The 18,795-nt window shown below is 36.2% G+C and overlaps 1 protein-coding gene and 1 pseudogene across 2 annotated transcripts in view; both read right to left on the bottom strand.

The window, feature by feature from the left end:
• Positions 1 to 18,795, bottom strand: part of LOC140514408 (cation channel sperm-associated auxiliary subunit beta-like) — a 176,076-nt gene that overhangs the window by 51,273 nt on the left and 106,008 nt on the right. For both annotated transcript variants that reach the window (XM_072624722.1, XM_072624721.1), the window contains exons 15-16: positions 14,994 to 15,148; positions 11,993 to 12,150 (exon numbers count right to left, since the gene is read on the bottom strand). In XM_072624722.1, the coding sequence (XP_072480823.1) occupies positions 11,993 to 12,150; positions 14,994 to 15,148 (313 nt within the window). The remainder of the gene's footprint in view (positions 1 to 11,992; positions 12,151 to 14,993; positions 15,149 to 18,795) is intronic.
• Positions 953 to 3,474, bottom strand: LOC140513890 (5-azacytidine-induced protein 2 pseudogene; annotated as a pseudogene).

The following is an 18,795-nucleotide window of genomic DNA, read 5'->3' as shown; positions in this document are numbered from 1 at the left end:
CTTTTTATAATGTTCTCTATATCCTCTGTAGTTCTTCCCTTATTCATCAATCTGACAGATAAACCATTCCATGTTCTCTTAATTTGTTTGTGGTATCAATTTGAGTGTGTAAATCATATACCCATTTTGACCTTATCTTAGTATACAGTGTGAGATGTTGGTCTATACCTAGTTTTTGCCATACTGTTTTCCAGTTTTCCTAGCAATTTTTGTCAGATAATGAGGTTTTGTTCCAAAAACTTAAATCTTTGGGTTTATCATATACTAGATTACTATGGTCATTTATTATAATGTAATCTGTACTTAATCTATTCCACTGATCTACCACTCTACTTCTTAGTCAGCACCAGATTGTCTTAATAATTCCCACTTAATAATATGGTTTGAGATCTAGCTAGACCACCTTCTTCTGCTTTTTTTCATTAATTTTCTTGATATCCTTGAGCTTTTGATCTTCCAGATAAAAATAATTAATATAGACTACATGAACTTGAAAGATTTTGCATAAACAAAATCAATGCTTTTAGAAGAAGGGAAGTGTCTGAATGGGGGATGGCTCTTATAAAAATATTTTATTTTATTACTACTTATTTGTACAAAAATATTTATAGCAGTTCTTTTTACGCCAGCAAAAAATTGTGGTGACTCAGAGCTGAGTCATTCACAGTTGATCATCCCACAATGTTGCTGATACTGTATACAAGGTTTTGCTAGTCCTACTCATTTCCCTGTGCATCAGTTCACACAAGTCTTTCCTGCTTTTCCTAAAATCTGTCACTCATCATTTCTTTTGTGTGTGTGTGTGTGTGTGTGTGTGTATTTGCTGAAGTAAACAGAAAAAGTCTAAAAATATTTTATTTTCAAAACTATATAAAAATTGAGAAGTCTTTTTTACTTGGCATATATTACACACCTACCATGGACTTCAGAAAACACAAGTCTGGGTGCCTTCTTTTGTTCTTATGTGAAGAAGCTGTAAAAGGTCAAACAGAGTCACCCTAACACCTCAGCCAGCACAGAAGCAATAGTTGTTGGGAAAAAAAGCCAAAAGGGGAACAGAATATAGAACAAAAATAAAAACATGTCAGTGACACCTTGAGATGTGAAGTTGACCACTATGAGTCTACTATAGCCAAAGCAGAGAATAAATAGCCCCAAACATGTTATTCTGTGGTTTGTCTTCTTCAAATCATAAGATTTTGAAAAGATATGTTAATGAGCTGCTTTTCAAACATAATGGCTTGACTTCCTTTCTTGATTGTAGTTGGAATTTTAAATTTTTTTAGTAGTTCGGCTTGCACTTGAGTCACAAGATGTAAATCAGACATTTCTCTCTTGAGTTCCCAGTAGACATGTTGCATATTATTACTTGAAATGCTTGGCCTTTGGAAGTCTGTGTCATTGAGATTGTCTGCCCAAGACTGATCCTTGTGTTTAGATTTTTGTAGTTCTGTTTTTAGATTAGTACATTCCTTTCTCGTCAGTTCTAGCTCCTGTTCCAAACCATGGATTTTTAGATCATTCCTCAACTTTTCTACCTCCCAGTTAGATGCAGGTCAATTTAGATTCCTCATCACTTGCTGAGTCTCGACCTCAGTCCAGAGCTGGAGGAGTTTGACTTCTTTAGTCTGTAGCTCTTCATTTAATACTTGCAAAGATTCAGAGTTGTCTTTATTCATTTTATCCAATTTGCTTTTCAAATTATCACTGTCTAGGCAGACCGCCAAATAAGCACGATAGGGCTTGTTTTCTTGTTCTCCTCCTACTGAGCTTGTTTCTTCATCTAATCTGGTTTCCAGAAGCTTTTCTTACAGAAATTGTATTCTTTTCTTTAAGAGGGAATTCTCCTTCTCCGAATCCTTAAGTCTCTTTTTGATGTCCTCATATGCTGTGACAAGGGTAAAGTGGGATACCATGGACTCATCTCCTGCATAGATTGATATGAGTGATGGTATCTCTCCTCTGAGTCTTTTCATGGTTCAGAATACAGATGTCATCTTCAGAAGGAACAGGGAGCTCCCAGGGTGAGCAGTGGGCTTTGCGCCTCTGTGGGGCCACTCTGGCTCAGACCAAGCCTCATCTCCCCATGCCCATGCCACACCTGCCCTGGCCTCTTGTAGCTGGGCCCCTGCCCGCAGGGTCTGAGAGGAAGGATGTGGAGCCACTCATCATATTCAAATACCATAGCTATTTCAGCCATTTCCTAATTGATGGGCATCCCTCAATTTTCAATATTTTGCCAACACAATAAGGATGGTTATAAATATTTTTGCACATATAGATCCTTTTCCCTTTATTATAATCTCTTTGGGATATAGATCCCAATTGCTGTCCAGAATGGTTGACCCAGTTCATAACTCCATCAAAAATGCATTATTAGTGTACCAATTTTCCCATATCCTCTCAAATATTTATAATTTCCCTTTTTGTCATGTTAACCAACTCTGATAGGTGTGAGTTTGTTTTAATTTGCATTTTTCTAATCCAAACTGAATAGAGCACTTCTTCATATGCCTACAGATAACAGATTTCTTCATCTGAAAACTGCCTGTTCATATCTAATTAAATCTTTTTTTGCTTCTTTTTTTTATGATCATGATTACTACTTTTGCCTTTTTTTTTTTTGCTTCAGCTAAAGTCAATCATTTTCCCCCACTGGACAACATATTCTTTTAAAATTTGTTTTATTTAATAATATATTTTTCTCCAGTTACACATAAAAATAATTTTAACATTCATTTTGATATATTTATTTTCTAATTACAATAGATATAAAAACATTCTATTAAAGTCTTTCTAAGATGCATAATTAAGGAACAATTGTACTAAGGAATTCAAAAAGACTATGCCAGCAAGTAACAAGTGCTGAAAGGTTCTACCAGTAACTGTTTTGAGTATGGATCAGGCAACAAGATACATTACTGTCATAAAAGCTACTTCAACACAAGGTAGTTCATAACTATCAGGTAAACAATTTTTTTTTTCAGGAACAAAAACTCACAAAGACAAGAAACACAAAGAAATTGCCATCTGCATTAGCAGTAGATCCTTCAGATGAAATCATTGGCCCATTGCACCAGATCAGGCCATATTTCTTGAAACTTTTCCTTCCAAAGAGGTGCTCCTTCAGTGTGGCAAACCAAGTAAAGACATGTAGCAATGACATGTGCCATTTTTCTCCCATATGTAAAATGTTTCCTCACTGCTATCTTGAAGCAGTTAAATACTATATCAAGGCAATGTTGACTTAGCTGTAACTGATTTCCCAAGTGATGAATCTGATATTTGTCCATTCTGAAGAGTCTGAGCTCTGGATTCCTTTCCCAGTTTCACATGGATGCCTCCTTCTCCTCATGGAATTTTGCACACACCATCCAGGGAGATGAATTGCCCTATAGCAGAGAAGCTGCTGTCTCTCTTCTCCATGAAAAGCAACTTGAACATGATGATGTTGTCGTGCAGTATGGAGGACATGCATACGACATTGCCTCATCCTGGATCTAGTTCAATGGCCATACTGCCACAACTCTGACATATGTGGCCCATCATCTTGACAACTACTAGACCCTCAATTGCTAAAGCCCAAGTGAGTTCCCCCTAGACCAGGGAACTGCTCAGTGATCCTGCAAGGGTCCTACTTCCACAGATCCCAAGCTCTCCCTGGCCCTACATTATGCTTCAACCCCTTATTTAACTTTCCATGTTTCTTTCTGCTTCAAGTATTTTTTTAAAACAACATACTGTTGGATTCTGTTTTCTAATTCATTCTGCTGCTTCTTCCTTTTTATGGATGAATTCATCCTATTCACATTTATGATTGTCATTACTAACTGGGTTTTTCCCTCCAATCTATTTTATTTATCCTTCTCTTTTTTTAACCCTGTCTCTTCTCAAAAGTATGTTTTGCTTCTGACTACTGTTTCCCTTAATATGCCCTCCTTCTTATGACTTTCTTTTCTCTTATTCCTTTCCCTTTTTACAAATTTCCTGAATATGAAGAATTTTTCTGCCCAAATATTTGTATGTGTTGTTGGTTGTCCCTCATTTTCAAAGAGGATCATGCCATCAGGAATTGATTTACAAGTGATTTGGATTTAAGCGAGGGAGGGCCGTGCAAAGTCACCAGCCTTACTCTCTCCTCCAGAGCCATCTGGGTCTAGTAGCAAGACATTGATAAGGATGACTGGAGAAGGCCCCCGTGGATGAGGTGTGTGTGTGTGTGTGTGTGTGTGTGTGTGTGTGTGTGTGTGTGTTCTTCCCTTTTTAAACATGTCCAGATGTGAGAAGCTTGTCCACTTCCCCAACCCCATTTTCTTTTCCTTTGTGAAAACTCTTTCTTCTCTATTTTTTCATATGAGATAATTTTCCCATTCTTCTTTTCCCTACCCCCTTCTCCCAATGCATCCCTTTTCTTCTCAGCCTTCCATTTTTATTTTGAAATCATCCCAACATAATTGAGTCATTCTCTGCCTATGTAGATCTTTCTGATTGACCTAATGACAATAAAGTTCTTGAGAGTTACATGTATCATCTTCCTTTTGGGAATGGAAACATTGTAACATTAAGTTCCTCATGATTTCTCATTCATGTTTACTTTTTATATTCCTCTCTTGAGTCTTTGTCTGAATGTCAGACTTTCTAGTCAGCTCTGGTCTATTCATCAGGAATGCCTGGCAGTCCTGTTTCATTGAATATCCATTTTTCCTTAAGTCAGATTATATTCAGTTTTCCTGTGGAGGTAATTCTTCATTATAATGTTAAGTCATTTGCCTTTCATAATATCATATTCAAACTTCCTATTCCTTTATTATGGCTGCTGCTAAGTCTTGTGTGAGTCTGACTGTGGCTCCTTGCTATTTGAATCCTTGATTTCTAGATGCTTGCAATATTTTTTCCTTGACCTAGGCACTCTGGAATTTGGCCATAATATTCTTTGTAATTTCTCCTTGGGAATTTCTTTTTAAAAGGGAATTGGTAGATTGTTTTGATTTCTTTTTGTTTTCTTATTCTAAGATATCTGTGTAATTTTCCCTTGTAATTTCTTGAAATATAATGTCTAAGCTCTGTTTTTATCATGGTTTTCAGGTAGTCCAATAATTCTTAAATTTTATTCTTAGTTTATTTTCCAGATCAATTGCTCTTCTCATATATAGTACACATTTTTCTATTTTAAAAATTCTTTTGAATAAAAAAGAAAAAATTCTTTTGAATTCATTTTAATGTTTTATGGTGTCTCATGAAGTTATTAGCTTTCACTTGATCGATTCTGATTTTAAGGTAATATTTTCTTCAGATTTTTGTATTTCTTTTATCAAGCTGTTAATTCTCTTTTTATAATTTTTTCATTATTATTTCTTTTCCCAATTTTTCTTCTATTGCTCTTATTAAATAGTAATGACTTATTTGTTATTTCTCTTACTTATTCTTAAAACATTTTTTTTTCTTTCTTGGCTCTTTTTTAAAGCTCTTATGAGAATTCTTGTTGGGATTGTGACCAATTTACATTTTTCTTTGCAGCTTTTCTTGTAGATGTTTTCACAACATTGTCTTTTTCTAAGTTCACATCTTGTACTTCTGTGTCAACATAGTAACTTTTGATGGTCAAGTTCTTTTTGTTGTTGTTGTCACTCACCCATTTTTTCCAGATATTTTCTTGACTTTGAAAGCTATCCAAGAGTTAAACTCTGCTTGACTCTGGGGGAGGGGTTAATATCACTGTCCCAGGCTTCAGGCTTTTACTCCCTGGTCATTTCACAGTTAGTTTTGGGCACTGTAAGTTTTTGGTACTTCCAAGATGGTGTGATCAAGCACAAGTGTGATCCTGATCTCCTAGTTGGCACTCCTAATCAAACCTCAAGAATTTCTCTTCACTCTAAATTTGCAATCCAAGTGTTAAAAAACACTTAATTTTGAAAGAAAATACACAATAGCCATAGTAATACGAGTAGGGAAAAATAGCAATCTCAAAGTCAAAAACGACTGCTCCAAAATTACAAACAAACCTGACTACAAATAAAGTCAAAAATAACTTTTCTCACTCATTTACAGAGATAAGACTGGTCAACAAGTTTGGAATATAGTATATATGTTGAAATATTTATGTCTTATCAGTTTTAAAATTTTACAGTTTTACTCAATCAGCCAATCCTAAACATTTATTCAATGCCCACAATATTCCAGGAACCATATTTATTTTTTTAAATTCATTTTTAGCTTTCAAAGTTCACTTCTATAAGATTTTAAGTTCTAAATTTTCCCCCTCCCTCCAATCTCTCTTCCCCAAGAAAGGAAGCAATGTGATATAGGCCATACATATATGATCATATTAAACATATTTCTACATGAGTCATGTTTTGAAAGAAGAGTTGGAACAAATGGGGAAAACCATAAGAAAGAGAAAACAACAAAAAAAGGGAAAATAGCGTGCTTTGATCTCCATTCAGACTCCATAATTCTTTCTCTGGATCTGGATAGCATTTTCCATCATGAGTCCTTTGGAAATATCTTAGTTCATTGTATTGCTCAGAAGAGCCAAGTCTAACAAAGTCAATCATTGTAAAATTTTGCTGTTACTGTGTATGGTGTTCTCCTGGTTCTGCTCACTTCACTCAACATCAGTTCAGGGAAGACTTTCCAGGTTTTTCTGAAGTCCACCTGCTTATCATTTCTTATGGAACAATAGTATTCCTTTACATTCATGTACCATAACTTATTCAGCCATTCCCCAATTGATAGGCATCCCCTCAATTTCTAATTCTTAGCCAACACAAAAAGAGCTGCTATAAATATTTTTGTACATGTGTGTCCCTTTCTTTTTTTTATGATCTCTTTGGTATACAAACCCAGTAGTGCTATTGCCGTATCAAAGGGAATGCACAGTTTTATAGTCCTTTGGGCATAGTTCCAAATTGTTCTCCAGAATGGTTGGATCAGTTCACACCTCCACCACAACTCCACATATTAGTGTTCCAATTTTCCTACATCTTCTTCCTCACTTACCATTTTCATGTTTTGTCATGTTAGCAAGTCTGATAGATGTGATGTGGTACCTCAGAGTTGTTTTAATTTGCTTTTCTCTAATCAATAGTGACAGAGCATTTTACCATATGACCACAGATTGCTTTAATTTCTTCACCTGAAAACTACCTGTTCATATCCTTTGTCTCTTTGTAAATTGGGGAATGACCTGTATTCTTATAGATTTGACTCAGTTCTCTATATATTTTAGAAATGAGACCTTTATTAGAGACACTGGCTGTAAAAATTGTTCCCTAACTTTTTTCTTTCCTTCTAATCTTGGTTGCATTGGCTTTGTGCAAAACCTTTTTAATTTAATGTAATCAAAATTATCCATTTTGCATTTCATAAGATTCTCCATCTTTCCTTTAGTCATAAATTCTTCCCTTCTCTCTCTATAGATCTGACAAGCAAAATATTCCTTGCTCTCCTAAATCACGAACCCATTTTGATCTTATTTTGGAATACAGCGTAAGATATTCTATACCTGTTGCCATACTGTTTTCCAGTTTGCTCAGCAGTTTTGTCAAATAGTAAGTTCAGATCTCACAAACTGGAGTCTTTGGATTTGTCAAACAATAGATTGCTATGGTCATTGACTACTGTGTCTTATCTATCTAACCTATTCCACTAATCCATCATTCTATTTCTTATCCAATACCAGGTAGCTCTGATGATCACTGCTTTATAAACATAAATGTACAGTTTTAGATATGGTATGGCTAGGCCACCTTCCCTTGCATTTCCTTTGATTAATTCCCTTGGTATTCTAGATCAGGTACCATATCTAGATAGGTAGATCTACGTTGATAGATAAGTGGGTAAAACAAGTCATAAGTATAAGATAAATAGGAAATACTTAAAAGAGGGAAGGAGATAGCATTAAGAAGGTTTGGGGAAGGCTTCTTGTGGAAGATGGAATTTTTAGCTGGAATTTAAAGGAAGCTAGGAAAGTCAATAGTCAAAGAGAAGGAAGAAAGTTACAGGCATAAGAGATAGCTATAAAAATGCTTGAACTTAAGAGAGGGAATATCGTGTTTGTGAAAAAACTAGGAGGCCAGGGTCACCAGATAAAAGCATATGTGACCGGGAGTAAGATGTAAGAGAATAGTAAAGTAGAAAGAGAATGATGAAGGGCTTTAAATGCCAAAACAGAGTATGTATTTTGTATTTGCTCCCAGAAGCATGGGAAATCACGGGATTTTTTTTTGAGTGTATGGGTCAGGAGGTATGTGATATAATCATATTTGCATTTTAGGAAAATCATTTTAATGGCTGAATGCAGAATGGATTGAAGTTGGGAGAGATTTGACAAAGGCAGACCCATAGCAGACTATTTAAATAATCTAGGCATAAGGTGATAAGGGCCTCCACTAATGTTTTAGTGGTGTCAGAGGAGAGAAGGAGGCATATTCAAGAGATGTTGCAAAGGTGAAATCCAAAGGTCTTAGCAATAGCTTGGATGTGAGAGTGTGAGAAATAGTGAGAAATCCAGGATGACTCTTAGTTTTATGAGCCTGAGGGACTGGAAAGATGGTGCTGACCTCTACAGTAATAGGGAAGGTAGGCAAGGGAGATGGTTTAATGGGAAAGATAATGACCTTTGTTTTGGACATACTTAGTTTAAGGTGTCTTCTGGATATTCAGTTCAAGATGTCTGAAATAAACTTAGAGATGCAAGATTGGAAGTCAGGGGGAGAGCCTGTAGCAGGAAAAGCAGATTTGAGAATCAAACTGCATAGAGATGATAAATAAATCCATGGATGATGATGAGATCACAAGTGAAGCAGTAAGAGAGAGAGAAAAGTGGCCAGGACAGAACCCTGACGGAGAGATATCTAAGGTTTAAGAGCATGATCTGGAAGAGGATCCAGCAAAGGAGACCGAGGAGTGGTCAAATAGGTAGGAAAAAACCAATGGAAAGCAGTGTCCCAAAACTAGAGAATAGGGAGTATCAAGTTGCAGAGAGTACTCACCAATATTAATGGTCACAAAGAGGTCCAGGAGAATGAGAATTGAATTTTTTCTCTTTCTCTTTTACTTTAAAAAATGTCTTGGTTATGTAAGGGATGACTCTTTGGTGGCATGAGAAGGAAGTAAAAAATTTAGGTGATAGAAAAATAAAAGATTAATTAAGATTAATTTAATTAAAGACTAATTAAAATGTATTTTTAAAAACAGAGCCCCTTTGAAGTGATGAAATGGAAGCACAAGAGAAAATAAGTCATTAAATATAAGTGAGCAAACCAAAGGGAAAATTCAAGGGTGAGGTAGTTACATTTGAATAGTGACAATTGATGCAAGTGTCCTGAGTCCTAAACTAATCAAGGATCAGAGAAGGAGCTAAATAAGGAGGAAATAGCTTTATACACAAATAGAAAAAAACACAAGGAAGAAATAATGAAGGGAACAGTTGTCACTTGGACCTCACTTTCATAAGAACCAGTCAAAGGAGGGCAGAATACACACACACACACACACACACACACACACACACGCACACACACACACACACACAGAAAGAAGGAGACACAGATAGAGACAGAGAGAGTTAGAGAGATAGAGACAGAGAGACAGAGACAGAGAGAGAAAGAAAGAAAGGAGAAAGACTTGCATAGAATTATATTGAGCTCAACAAAGAAAGAGAAGGAGAGTGTTAATTTAAAAAAGGAGTGAATTCAGGGAGGAATTAATAACAAACAAAACAAATTTAACTTCAGAAGCATGATTGTGAAGAAAGGTTTAAAAGAAAAGAAAGATAAAAACCTGTGACTGGGAAAGGGAAAAGGATCAGATCAGGGCTGCAGGAAAGGATTGTATGAAGCATAGAGCACTGATGCTGCCAATACCTTTCTTTCACCATTCTCTTTGTAAAGATGAAAGATAGAGAAGAGAGAACAAGCCAACAAGATGGAGATCATAACTATGACTGTAAATGTGATGAATTCACCCATAAAATGGAAGAGCATAATAGACTGAAATAGAAAACAGAATCCAACAATTTGTTTGCAAGATACATATTTGACCCACAAATATTCATACAAGTCAAAATTAGGGATTATACCAAAATCTATCATGAATCAAATGAACTCAAAAAAGCAAGAATTGCAAACATGACCTCAGGTGAGCAAGAGCAGAAATAGACTTGATTAAAAGAGACAAATATGATAAATGCATGAGGTTGAAAGGTCTTATAGATAATTAACTTCAAAAATTAATATATGTACTGCGAAGTGGAGCCATAATGGTAGAACAGAGGCAAGACTCCAGCTACACTTTTCAAACTTTAAAATAATACATCAAATCAAATACATTTTGGAGCAGTGTAGACAAAAAAAGTTTGAAGTAAGACACTTTTTCTAGTCCAAGGAAACTTAGGAGGCTGGTAGGAGAGAATTGAGTCAAGTTCACAAATTATTCCCCAAATGATAAATGGTCAAAGGATTTGAACAGGCAGCTTTCAGATAAAGAAATCAAAGCTACCTATAATTATATGAAAAAATAGTCTTAATTATCATTGATTATTGATTAGAGGAATGTAAATTAAAATAACTTTTTATTTTATTATTTATTATTTTATTTTATGAGTTACCACCTCACACATATCAGATGGTCCAATATGATAGAAAAGGTAAATAATAAATTTTCAAAGGGATGTAGTTAAATTGGGACACTAAAGGACTGTTGGTGTAATTGTGAGTTGATTCAACTATTCCAGAGAGCAAGTAGGAACTCTACCCAAAGGGTAATAAATCTGTGCCTACCCAGCAATATCACCACTAGGTCTATATCCCAAAGAGATCTCTCCAAAAGGGAAAGTGGCCTATTTGGACAAAATATTTATAGCAACTTTTTGTTGTGGCATAAAATTGGAAATTGGGGGGATGCCCATCAATTGGGCAATGACTGAACAAGTTGTGATATTTAATTGTTGTGGAGTACTATTGTGCTACAAGAAATGATGAGTAGCATAACTTTCAAAAAAACCTGGAAAGGCTTACATGAACTGATGTAGAGTGAAATGAGCAGAACCAGAAGAACATTGTGAACAGTAACAGCAATATTATATGGCGATCAGCTGTAACTGACTTAGCTATTCTCAGCAATACAATGACCCAAGACAATTTCTAAGGACTCATGAACAATGCTTTCTGCCTCCAGAGGAAGAACTGATGGAGTCTGAAGGCAGATGGAAACATACTATTTTCCACTATATATTTTTTCATGGGTTTTTGGAGGGGGTCTGTGTTTTCTTTCATATGACCAATACGGAAATATTTGTATGATTGCACCGATATAACCCATATCAAATTGCTTGCCATCTCAAGGAGAAAGGAGGGGAGGAAAGGAGAAAGCTACAGAATTTGGAACTAAAAATTAAAAAAAGAATGTAAAGATTGGTTTTACATGTAATTTGAAAGAAAATATTATTAAGAAAAGAGGAATAGTTGGCCCTTGGAATTAATTAAAACCAGAAGAAGTGCGAAAAAAAATTTTATTTAAGCCCATCTCTTCAGTTTATTCCTGTCAAGTTTATTTTGGGGCACCATGCGTAATACATTTATCCTGATTTATCTCATTTAATCTCATTGTTTCAACATCCTAGCTTGCCAAAGTGTGTGTGTGTATGTGTGTGTACTACATTTGATTCTATCATCAGGTGTGCTAGAATTGCCACTTAGTTTTCTATCATTTTAGCTCTCAGATATGGGATTTATGGTCTTATTTACTCTACTGAATTTAGGTTATGTTGTTGTTCGTTTTTATTTAAACACATCTCTTCACTTGCCTCTTGACCACATAGCTGTGGCCCCTTATCAGCCAAGACTGAGAGGCATTCTGTTACCTTTCATAAAGCATATTCATCAAACAGCCCAAGGACCTTAATTTAACTGAGAGTGGTCTAGCATTCAACTTCAGAACACAAAGGAAACTGATGGCCAAATTTAACAATCTGGGGCAAATCATAACATACCGTGATCTTAACCGTTTTCCAACGTGAATATGGCTAAATCTTAGATCATTATTATGATCCTCAGCTTTATTCAGGGGTACATAGGCAAAGAATATAATATTGGATGAAGTAAGATACTGTGGAGCTAGTGAAGTATTAAATGCCACATTTCCATCATTCTGGAATAGAAATAATAAAATGTCATACTTAAATATTTCTGTTCTGGATTTGAACAATTTAACACACAAATGCATATTATTTAATGTATAACATATTAACAGTTTTAATTATATATCAATTCAGAAAAAATATTCATTTTTATTTCTTTTCTTTCTGAGTAACATTTAGTACATTATATTAGTGTATATATGCATGTATGGTCTTCGTGATTCCTCCCATGTACCAGAGATTGTGATTAACTTAAGAAAAAAGAAAATATTCCATTCCCCTTCCCCAAAAATCTCCAGGTTATTAACATAGACATGTCAAAAAAGAGACTTGTTCAGTCCTCTTTGATGCCTTTATTTTTATACAACAATTGAGTGGTGATAGAAAAAAAATGCATGCAAATTTCATAAAATCAATTTATGAAAGCAACTTTAATGTCTAAAGGATCTTGGAGATTGCATGCTGTCCCTAAACTATTCTACTCTATCTGTAAGAGGCATGAAGAAGAAAAGTAATTGAATCACTCTATTACTTTAAGTAGAGAGACAAATTCTCTTCTTCCATACCTGATAAATCCATAGAGAATTTTTTTCTTTGTATTTGCAGAACATATTTTCTAACCTAGAGTCTACTTTGTTTTATTTAGTGATCTAACTTGAACATAGCAATCACCCTGGGTATAATAGGAGAGCTCAGAGTACATATACTAGCTTAAAAGTCCAAAATAAAATTCATTATTTTTCCCACTAAATTGTGCCCCTCTTCCCCATCTTCTCCATAGGGGACACCTCCCAGTCTGTCAGGCTTGCAACCTAGGATTTATCCTTATTTTTCTCACTGTCTCTCACCAACCAAATACAAGTTGTTCCCAATGCCTTTCAGTTTCATCTCTACATCTTTCAAATATACCCACTTTTCTCTTTTGACAATGCCATCTCTCTAGCATAGGGCCTCATCACCTCATGCCTAGAGGATCGCAATCATCTGCTGGTAGGTCGACATGCCTAAAGTCTCTTCTCACTCAATTTGGTTCTAGTCAATCCTCTGGTCAATCTATTCTCATTCAGCCACTAAAGTGATTTTTCTAAAAATGCATGTATAACCATGTCACTCCCACTCAGTAAATTCCAATGTCTCCCTATTACAACCAGGATCAAAACCAAAATCATCTGGCATTCAAAGTCCTTTATAACCTCCTTTCCCAGTCTTTTTTGTGTCTTACTCCCCACCATGTACTCTTTAATCCAGCAACACTGGTCTCTTGGACTGCGCAAACAGTTACTCTGTCTCTATGTAAAACCTAGGCATTTTCTTTGGCTGTCCCCCAGGCCTTTGGAATATTCTCCCTTCTCAACTCAGTCTATTGACTTCCTTTGCCTTTTTTAAGTCCTGATTAAAATTCTGTCTTTTACAGGAAACTTTTCCCAATCCTTATTTCTAGGGCCTTTCCTCTGTTGCTGTTTCCTATTTGTCCTGCATGCTTTGTACATATTTGTTGGAGTATTGTCTCCCTCATAAGAAGGCAAAAGCCTTGAGGGCAAGGATTGTATTTTGACTTTTTTTTGTATCCTCTGCATTTATCACGGTGTTTGGCACAAAGTAGGCACTTAATAGAGGTTTCTTGATTAATAGAGGTTTATTGATTAAAAGCTACTACCAATCTTACCACAAAAACTCAAAATTGCCCTCATTCCCACCACTCAGAATATCTATGCTTTCCCAACTCCAGCTCCAAATACTAAAGTCTCCTTTCCCTGCAAAGCACTGTGATAAGTACAGAGGATACAAAAAAATGAAGTATTGATAGCTGCTGCTTTGGGCCTTTCAGTGTCACAGTATGTCCTCTCACAAGAAATACAAAAGATAGGACAGAAGAGCATATATAAAGGATATGTGTTATGTCATGACCAACACAAATATGGCTGACAATGGATTGCTGGGGACAATAACGTATGCAATTCTTGGAATTTGACCAGGCATAATAGAATTTATTCATGGTATCATTGATATAAGTTGGTTGCAAAATACATAGAAGACAAAGATTATTTCTGTATTTGGAATATTAAATGAAAAAAATAAGGCATCAATCTAGATCACTCTAGTTCCATAAAACAAATTTGAAACACATCACTTCTGTGAACAATACACACACACACACACACACACACACACACACACACACTCCTCTTTTATGACTCTAGAGTAATCTATACACACATACACATACCTTCATGTATGAATACACATACCTAATTTTACATATATGTATTGTATACATATATTGTTTATACTTATGTAAGTATAGAAAGATAGATGACATATATAATAGTATATATTATGTGTGTATATGTGTATGCATGTATATGTGTATATATGTGTATAAATTTGCAACACATCTCTGTTGTGTGCAATATACACACAGACACATTCCTGTTTTATGGCTCTAGAGTGATCTATACACACATGCACGTACATACACACATACATATATATGGGGAGAGACAGAGAAAGTCAACATGTCACACTATTCACCTACCATCTCAGGAAATCAAATTGAGTTTGATTTGTTTTATTAGGTCATCTTTCCCCCATTTTTTTGAAGGCTCAAGGACATTTTGTAATCTCAAACAAGGGATCATTTGCATTTGGACTGGAAGGCAAGTACCAACTTCATAAATGATATGCTGAACCATCATTAAATGCTATTCCATCAATGGTTAAATTAATTCATCAAAGGTTAAAATTAGTGTCTCTGACAACAACATATTAATCTACCTATAAATCCTGTATTACTGAAAGCTATTTTAAACACTGATTTAAAAGAATGAGCATTTTCAACATATATATCACTGACCGATGTGAGTGCTGATTTAGATGACAGAGGACGTTTCCTTATTCCATGATATAGAGTATAATCCAGGCTAATTAAAATTCCAATGCCTATATGGTCGTAGTATATTTCATAAGTTGATGCTTTGACTTTTCCATATTTTGTATAAGTTTTTAATCCTAAAAGAAGCAAAAGAGAGAAGAATTTTTAAAAAGAAGTCTTGCTCTTTAAAAAAAATAAAATTTAATACCATGACAAATTCATTTAGAGGCTAGTAGAAATAGAAGTGTCTTTTTCCCCCCAAAAAGTTCATAGACTCACTGAAATTTCTCCATTGCCCCTTTGGTTGGGCATGGACTTTAGATTAAGAGCTCCTGATATGTAGGATGCACTGTCTATGCACAAAACATCTGTGGACATATAAACAGGGCCTAGTTAGCACAATTAATGCATATGAGGAATTAATGAATTGAGTAATGCATGAGGTGTGACTAGTGGCTTTCAATTCTCTTATGTGACAATTGGTGTCTGCATGTGACTTGCATCAAATCTCTTGAAAATCAAAGGAGAGATTAATAAAATTGAAAGTAAAAAACCACTGAACTAATAAATTAGGAGCTTGCTTTATGGGGAGTGGGGGTGGAAGCAATAGAACACTGGTAAATTTGCTTTAAAAAAAAGAAAATTAAATTACCAGTATCAAAAATGAGAAGGATGAATGTATCACCAGTGAAGATGAAATTAAAGCAATTATTAGGGTATTTCTGTCCAATAAATGTCAATAAACTGATAATCTAAGTAAAATGGAAGAATACTTTCAGAGACATGTACTGCCCAGATTAACAGAAGAGGAAATAGTATACTTTCAGAATTCTATCTTCAGAAAAAGAATTGAACAAATCAACAATGGGATCCATAAGAAAAAATTCCCAGGACCAGAAGAATTTACAAATGAATTCTACCAAACATTTAAGGAATAGTTAATCTGGATACTATATTTGAAAAAAATAGGTTTTAAAGAAGGAATCCTACCAAATTCCTTCTATGGCACAAATACAATTTTGATACCTAAACCAGGGAGAACAAAAATGTGGAAAAGAATTAAATGGATAAGGTTTCCTAACCAGGTGACCAACAAGATGCAAAATTAAATATTTTCTTCTATTTACAATGTCTCAAAAAAAGAAATATTAAATATCAGAAGTATAATAACTTCACATGAATTCCTCCCTGAAAGAGAGAAAGGAAGGAAGAAATAAAAAAGGTAGAGAAAGGAAGAAAGGAAGGATGGATGGAGAGACAGAGGAAGGAAGGAAGGAAGGAAGAAATAAAGGGAGGAAGGAAGGGAGGAAAAAAGGTTAGAGAAAAAGGAGGCAGGGAAGAAGGAAAAAAGGAAGGAAATCCAATAAGGTCTCATAAATCACTAGAGGATGTCTATATTCAATATTCTTCCCCTACTTGTTGGGGAATTATGTACACATGGAGGGGCAGAGCCAAGATAGTGAAATGAAAGGAGAGAATCACCTGACCTCTCCTGTATTTTCCTTCAGATACCTCTAAGGGGTAAAAATCCACAAAGAGACAGAGAGTGGCAGATTTTCAGCCCAAGACAACCTAGGGAGTCAACAGGAAGGATCTGTTGCACCAAGCTGGGAGAGAGCACAGAGTGTATGGGCTGCACCAGTGCAGACTTGGCCATAGCAGAGCTGGAGAAGACCTTAGCAGACTGAAATACCAATGGCATTGGTGATTCCCAGACCTCTATGTGCAGGATGGGGGTCTATTGGAACCAGATGAGAGAGAAATACATTGCTGTGTAGAGCCTGTGGCAGCAGCAACAGCTTTTCCTGGGGTGATCAGTCCACAGACTAAATATTGAAAATCACCTATTTAAACTTCCAGGAGCCAAAATGACAGAGTAAAGAGTAAGTGTTCCTATCCTCCCTTCTTATCCTTGAAAAACCCAGAGAATATTGCCCTGGGGAAAAATTCTGTAATAGTGGAGCCAGCAGAAAGGGCACAGCAATCTTTTACCTTAGGAGATGAGGGGAATTAATGAGAAATATTCCTCTTGCTGTGGCTGAAGGGAACCAGAACAGGATCGGAGGCATCCCAACAAGCCAGCAGCAAGCCCCACTTCAGTGGACCAGTGAGAAATCCTGATCCCCATGGTGATGGAGCCAGGAAGCACCAGCACCAGGACTCCAGGAGTGCTTGCACACAGGTAGGGAAATTGATAGACACTGGTGTGGAAGGGCATCCACCAGTGACTGAGCCTTCTTATGTCCTGGGCACAGTACTGGGGAAGGAGGAGACTTTAAGCAACTAGACCACCCCTCCCCCCACATCTCATTCTGCAAACTTCAGTGTAACTAGGGAAATGAAGAAAGACTGTACCTGGCCTCCTCATACACCAACCATCTCCAGCTCAGTACCAAGTAAGCTACAGGATTGCCAGAACCAGAGGCCACAGCTCACAAAGCCAGCAACCAGGTCCCTAGTCCCCAGCACAAAAAGCATGGGACAGAGCTTCCTCTGCCTCAGAAGCAGAAATCCACTTTAAAAGTCAGGAAAAAGCCAATCACAATGATCAAGGAGCAAATCAGAAAAGCAAAGACCATAGATTCTTGCTATGGGGACAGGGAATATCAAAATACAAATTCAGAAGAGGACAGCATTGACACTGTACTCACATCTTAAACCCCAAAAGGGAGTATGAAAGCATTCTTGGAAGAACTCAAGCAGGATTTTAAGTCATATTAGAGAGGTAGAAGACAAACTGATCAACTCCTTTGAAAATACAAATGACAAACTGGGGAAAAAATTCAATTGGGGGGGGGGGGGAGAGTACAATTGACCAAATGGATAAGCAGGTATAAAACCAATCTGAGGTCCTGGAACCAAAGGATGATGCAGTCATTGAAAGAATCCACTGATCACCCACTGAAAGAGATTCCAAATTGAAAACCCCAAGGAATATTATAGCCAAATTCCAGAAATATTAGGTCAAGGGGAAAATGCTTCAAGAAGCCAGAAATAAATAATTAATTCAAAAATTGTGGAACTATCAGGATCACACAAGACCTTGCCGCTTCTACATTAAAAGATCAGAAGGACTGTAATATGATATTCCATAAGACAAAGGAACTTGGACTGCAACCAAGAATCAACTACCCAGAAAAATTGAGCATAATCTTTCAGGCAAGGAGATGGACATTCAATGAAATAAGGGACTTCCAGACCTTCCAGATGAAAAGACCAGACCTAAATAGAAAACTTGGTTTTCAAATACAAGACTCAAGGGAAGCACAAAAAGGTAAGCAGGAAAAAAATCATGTTATTCAATGAGGGCACTCCTTATGTGGGAGGATGATACTTCTTATCTTGGGAATATTATATTTATTTCAACATTTAAAGGAGATATGCATAGACAAAGGTTGCAGTTACAAATTAACTGATGTCACGATAAAAAACCTAACTGAGGGGTGTAAAGGGATTGTAATAGAAGAAGAGGAAAGGAAGAGGCAGAAAAGGGTAAATTACATCATATGAAGAGGGACAAAACATACCATAGTAGATGGAAAAAAGGGAGGGAGATGAGCATTGTTTGAACTTCACTCTCACCAGATTTGATTCAAGGAGAGAATAACATATTCAGTTAAGGACAGAAATGTAGCTTGCCCTACAGACAGTAGGAGGGGAAAGGGGAAAGAAAAGGGGATGGTTAGAAGGGAGAGAAGGAGTAGTAAAGGAAAAGGGAAAGAAAAGGGAGGGATGCTGATAGAAGGCAGGTAAAATTGAGGGAGACAGTGGTCAAAAGCAAAGC

This window comes from Notamacropus eugenii, chromosome 7 (assembly GCF_028372415.1).
Source record: "Notamacropus eugenii isolate mMacEug1 chromosome 7, mMacEug1.pri_v2, whole genome shotgun sequence".
Classification (NCBI taxonomy): domain Eukaryota; kingdom Metazoa; phylum Chordata; class Mammalia; order Diprotodontia; family Macropodidae; genus Notamacropus; species Notamacropus eugenii.
The sequence above is the reverse complement of the archived record's forward strand: the minus strand, read 5'-3'. Positions and strand labels throughout refer to the sequence as shown.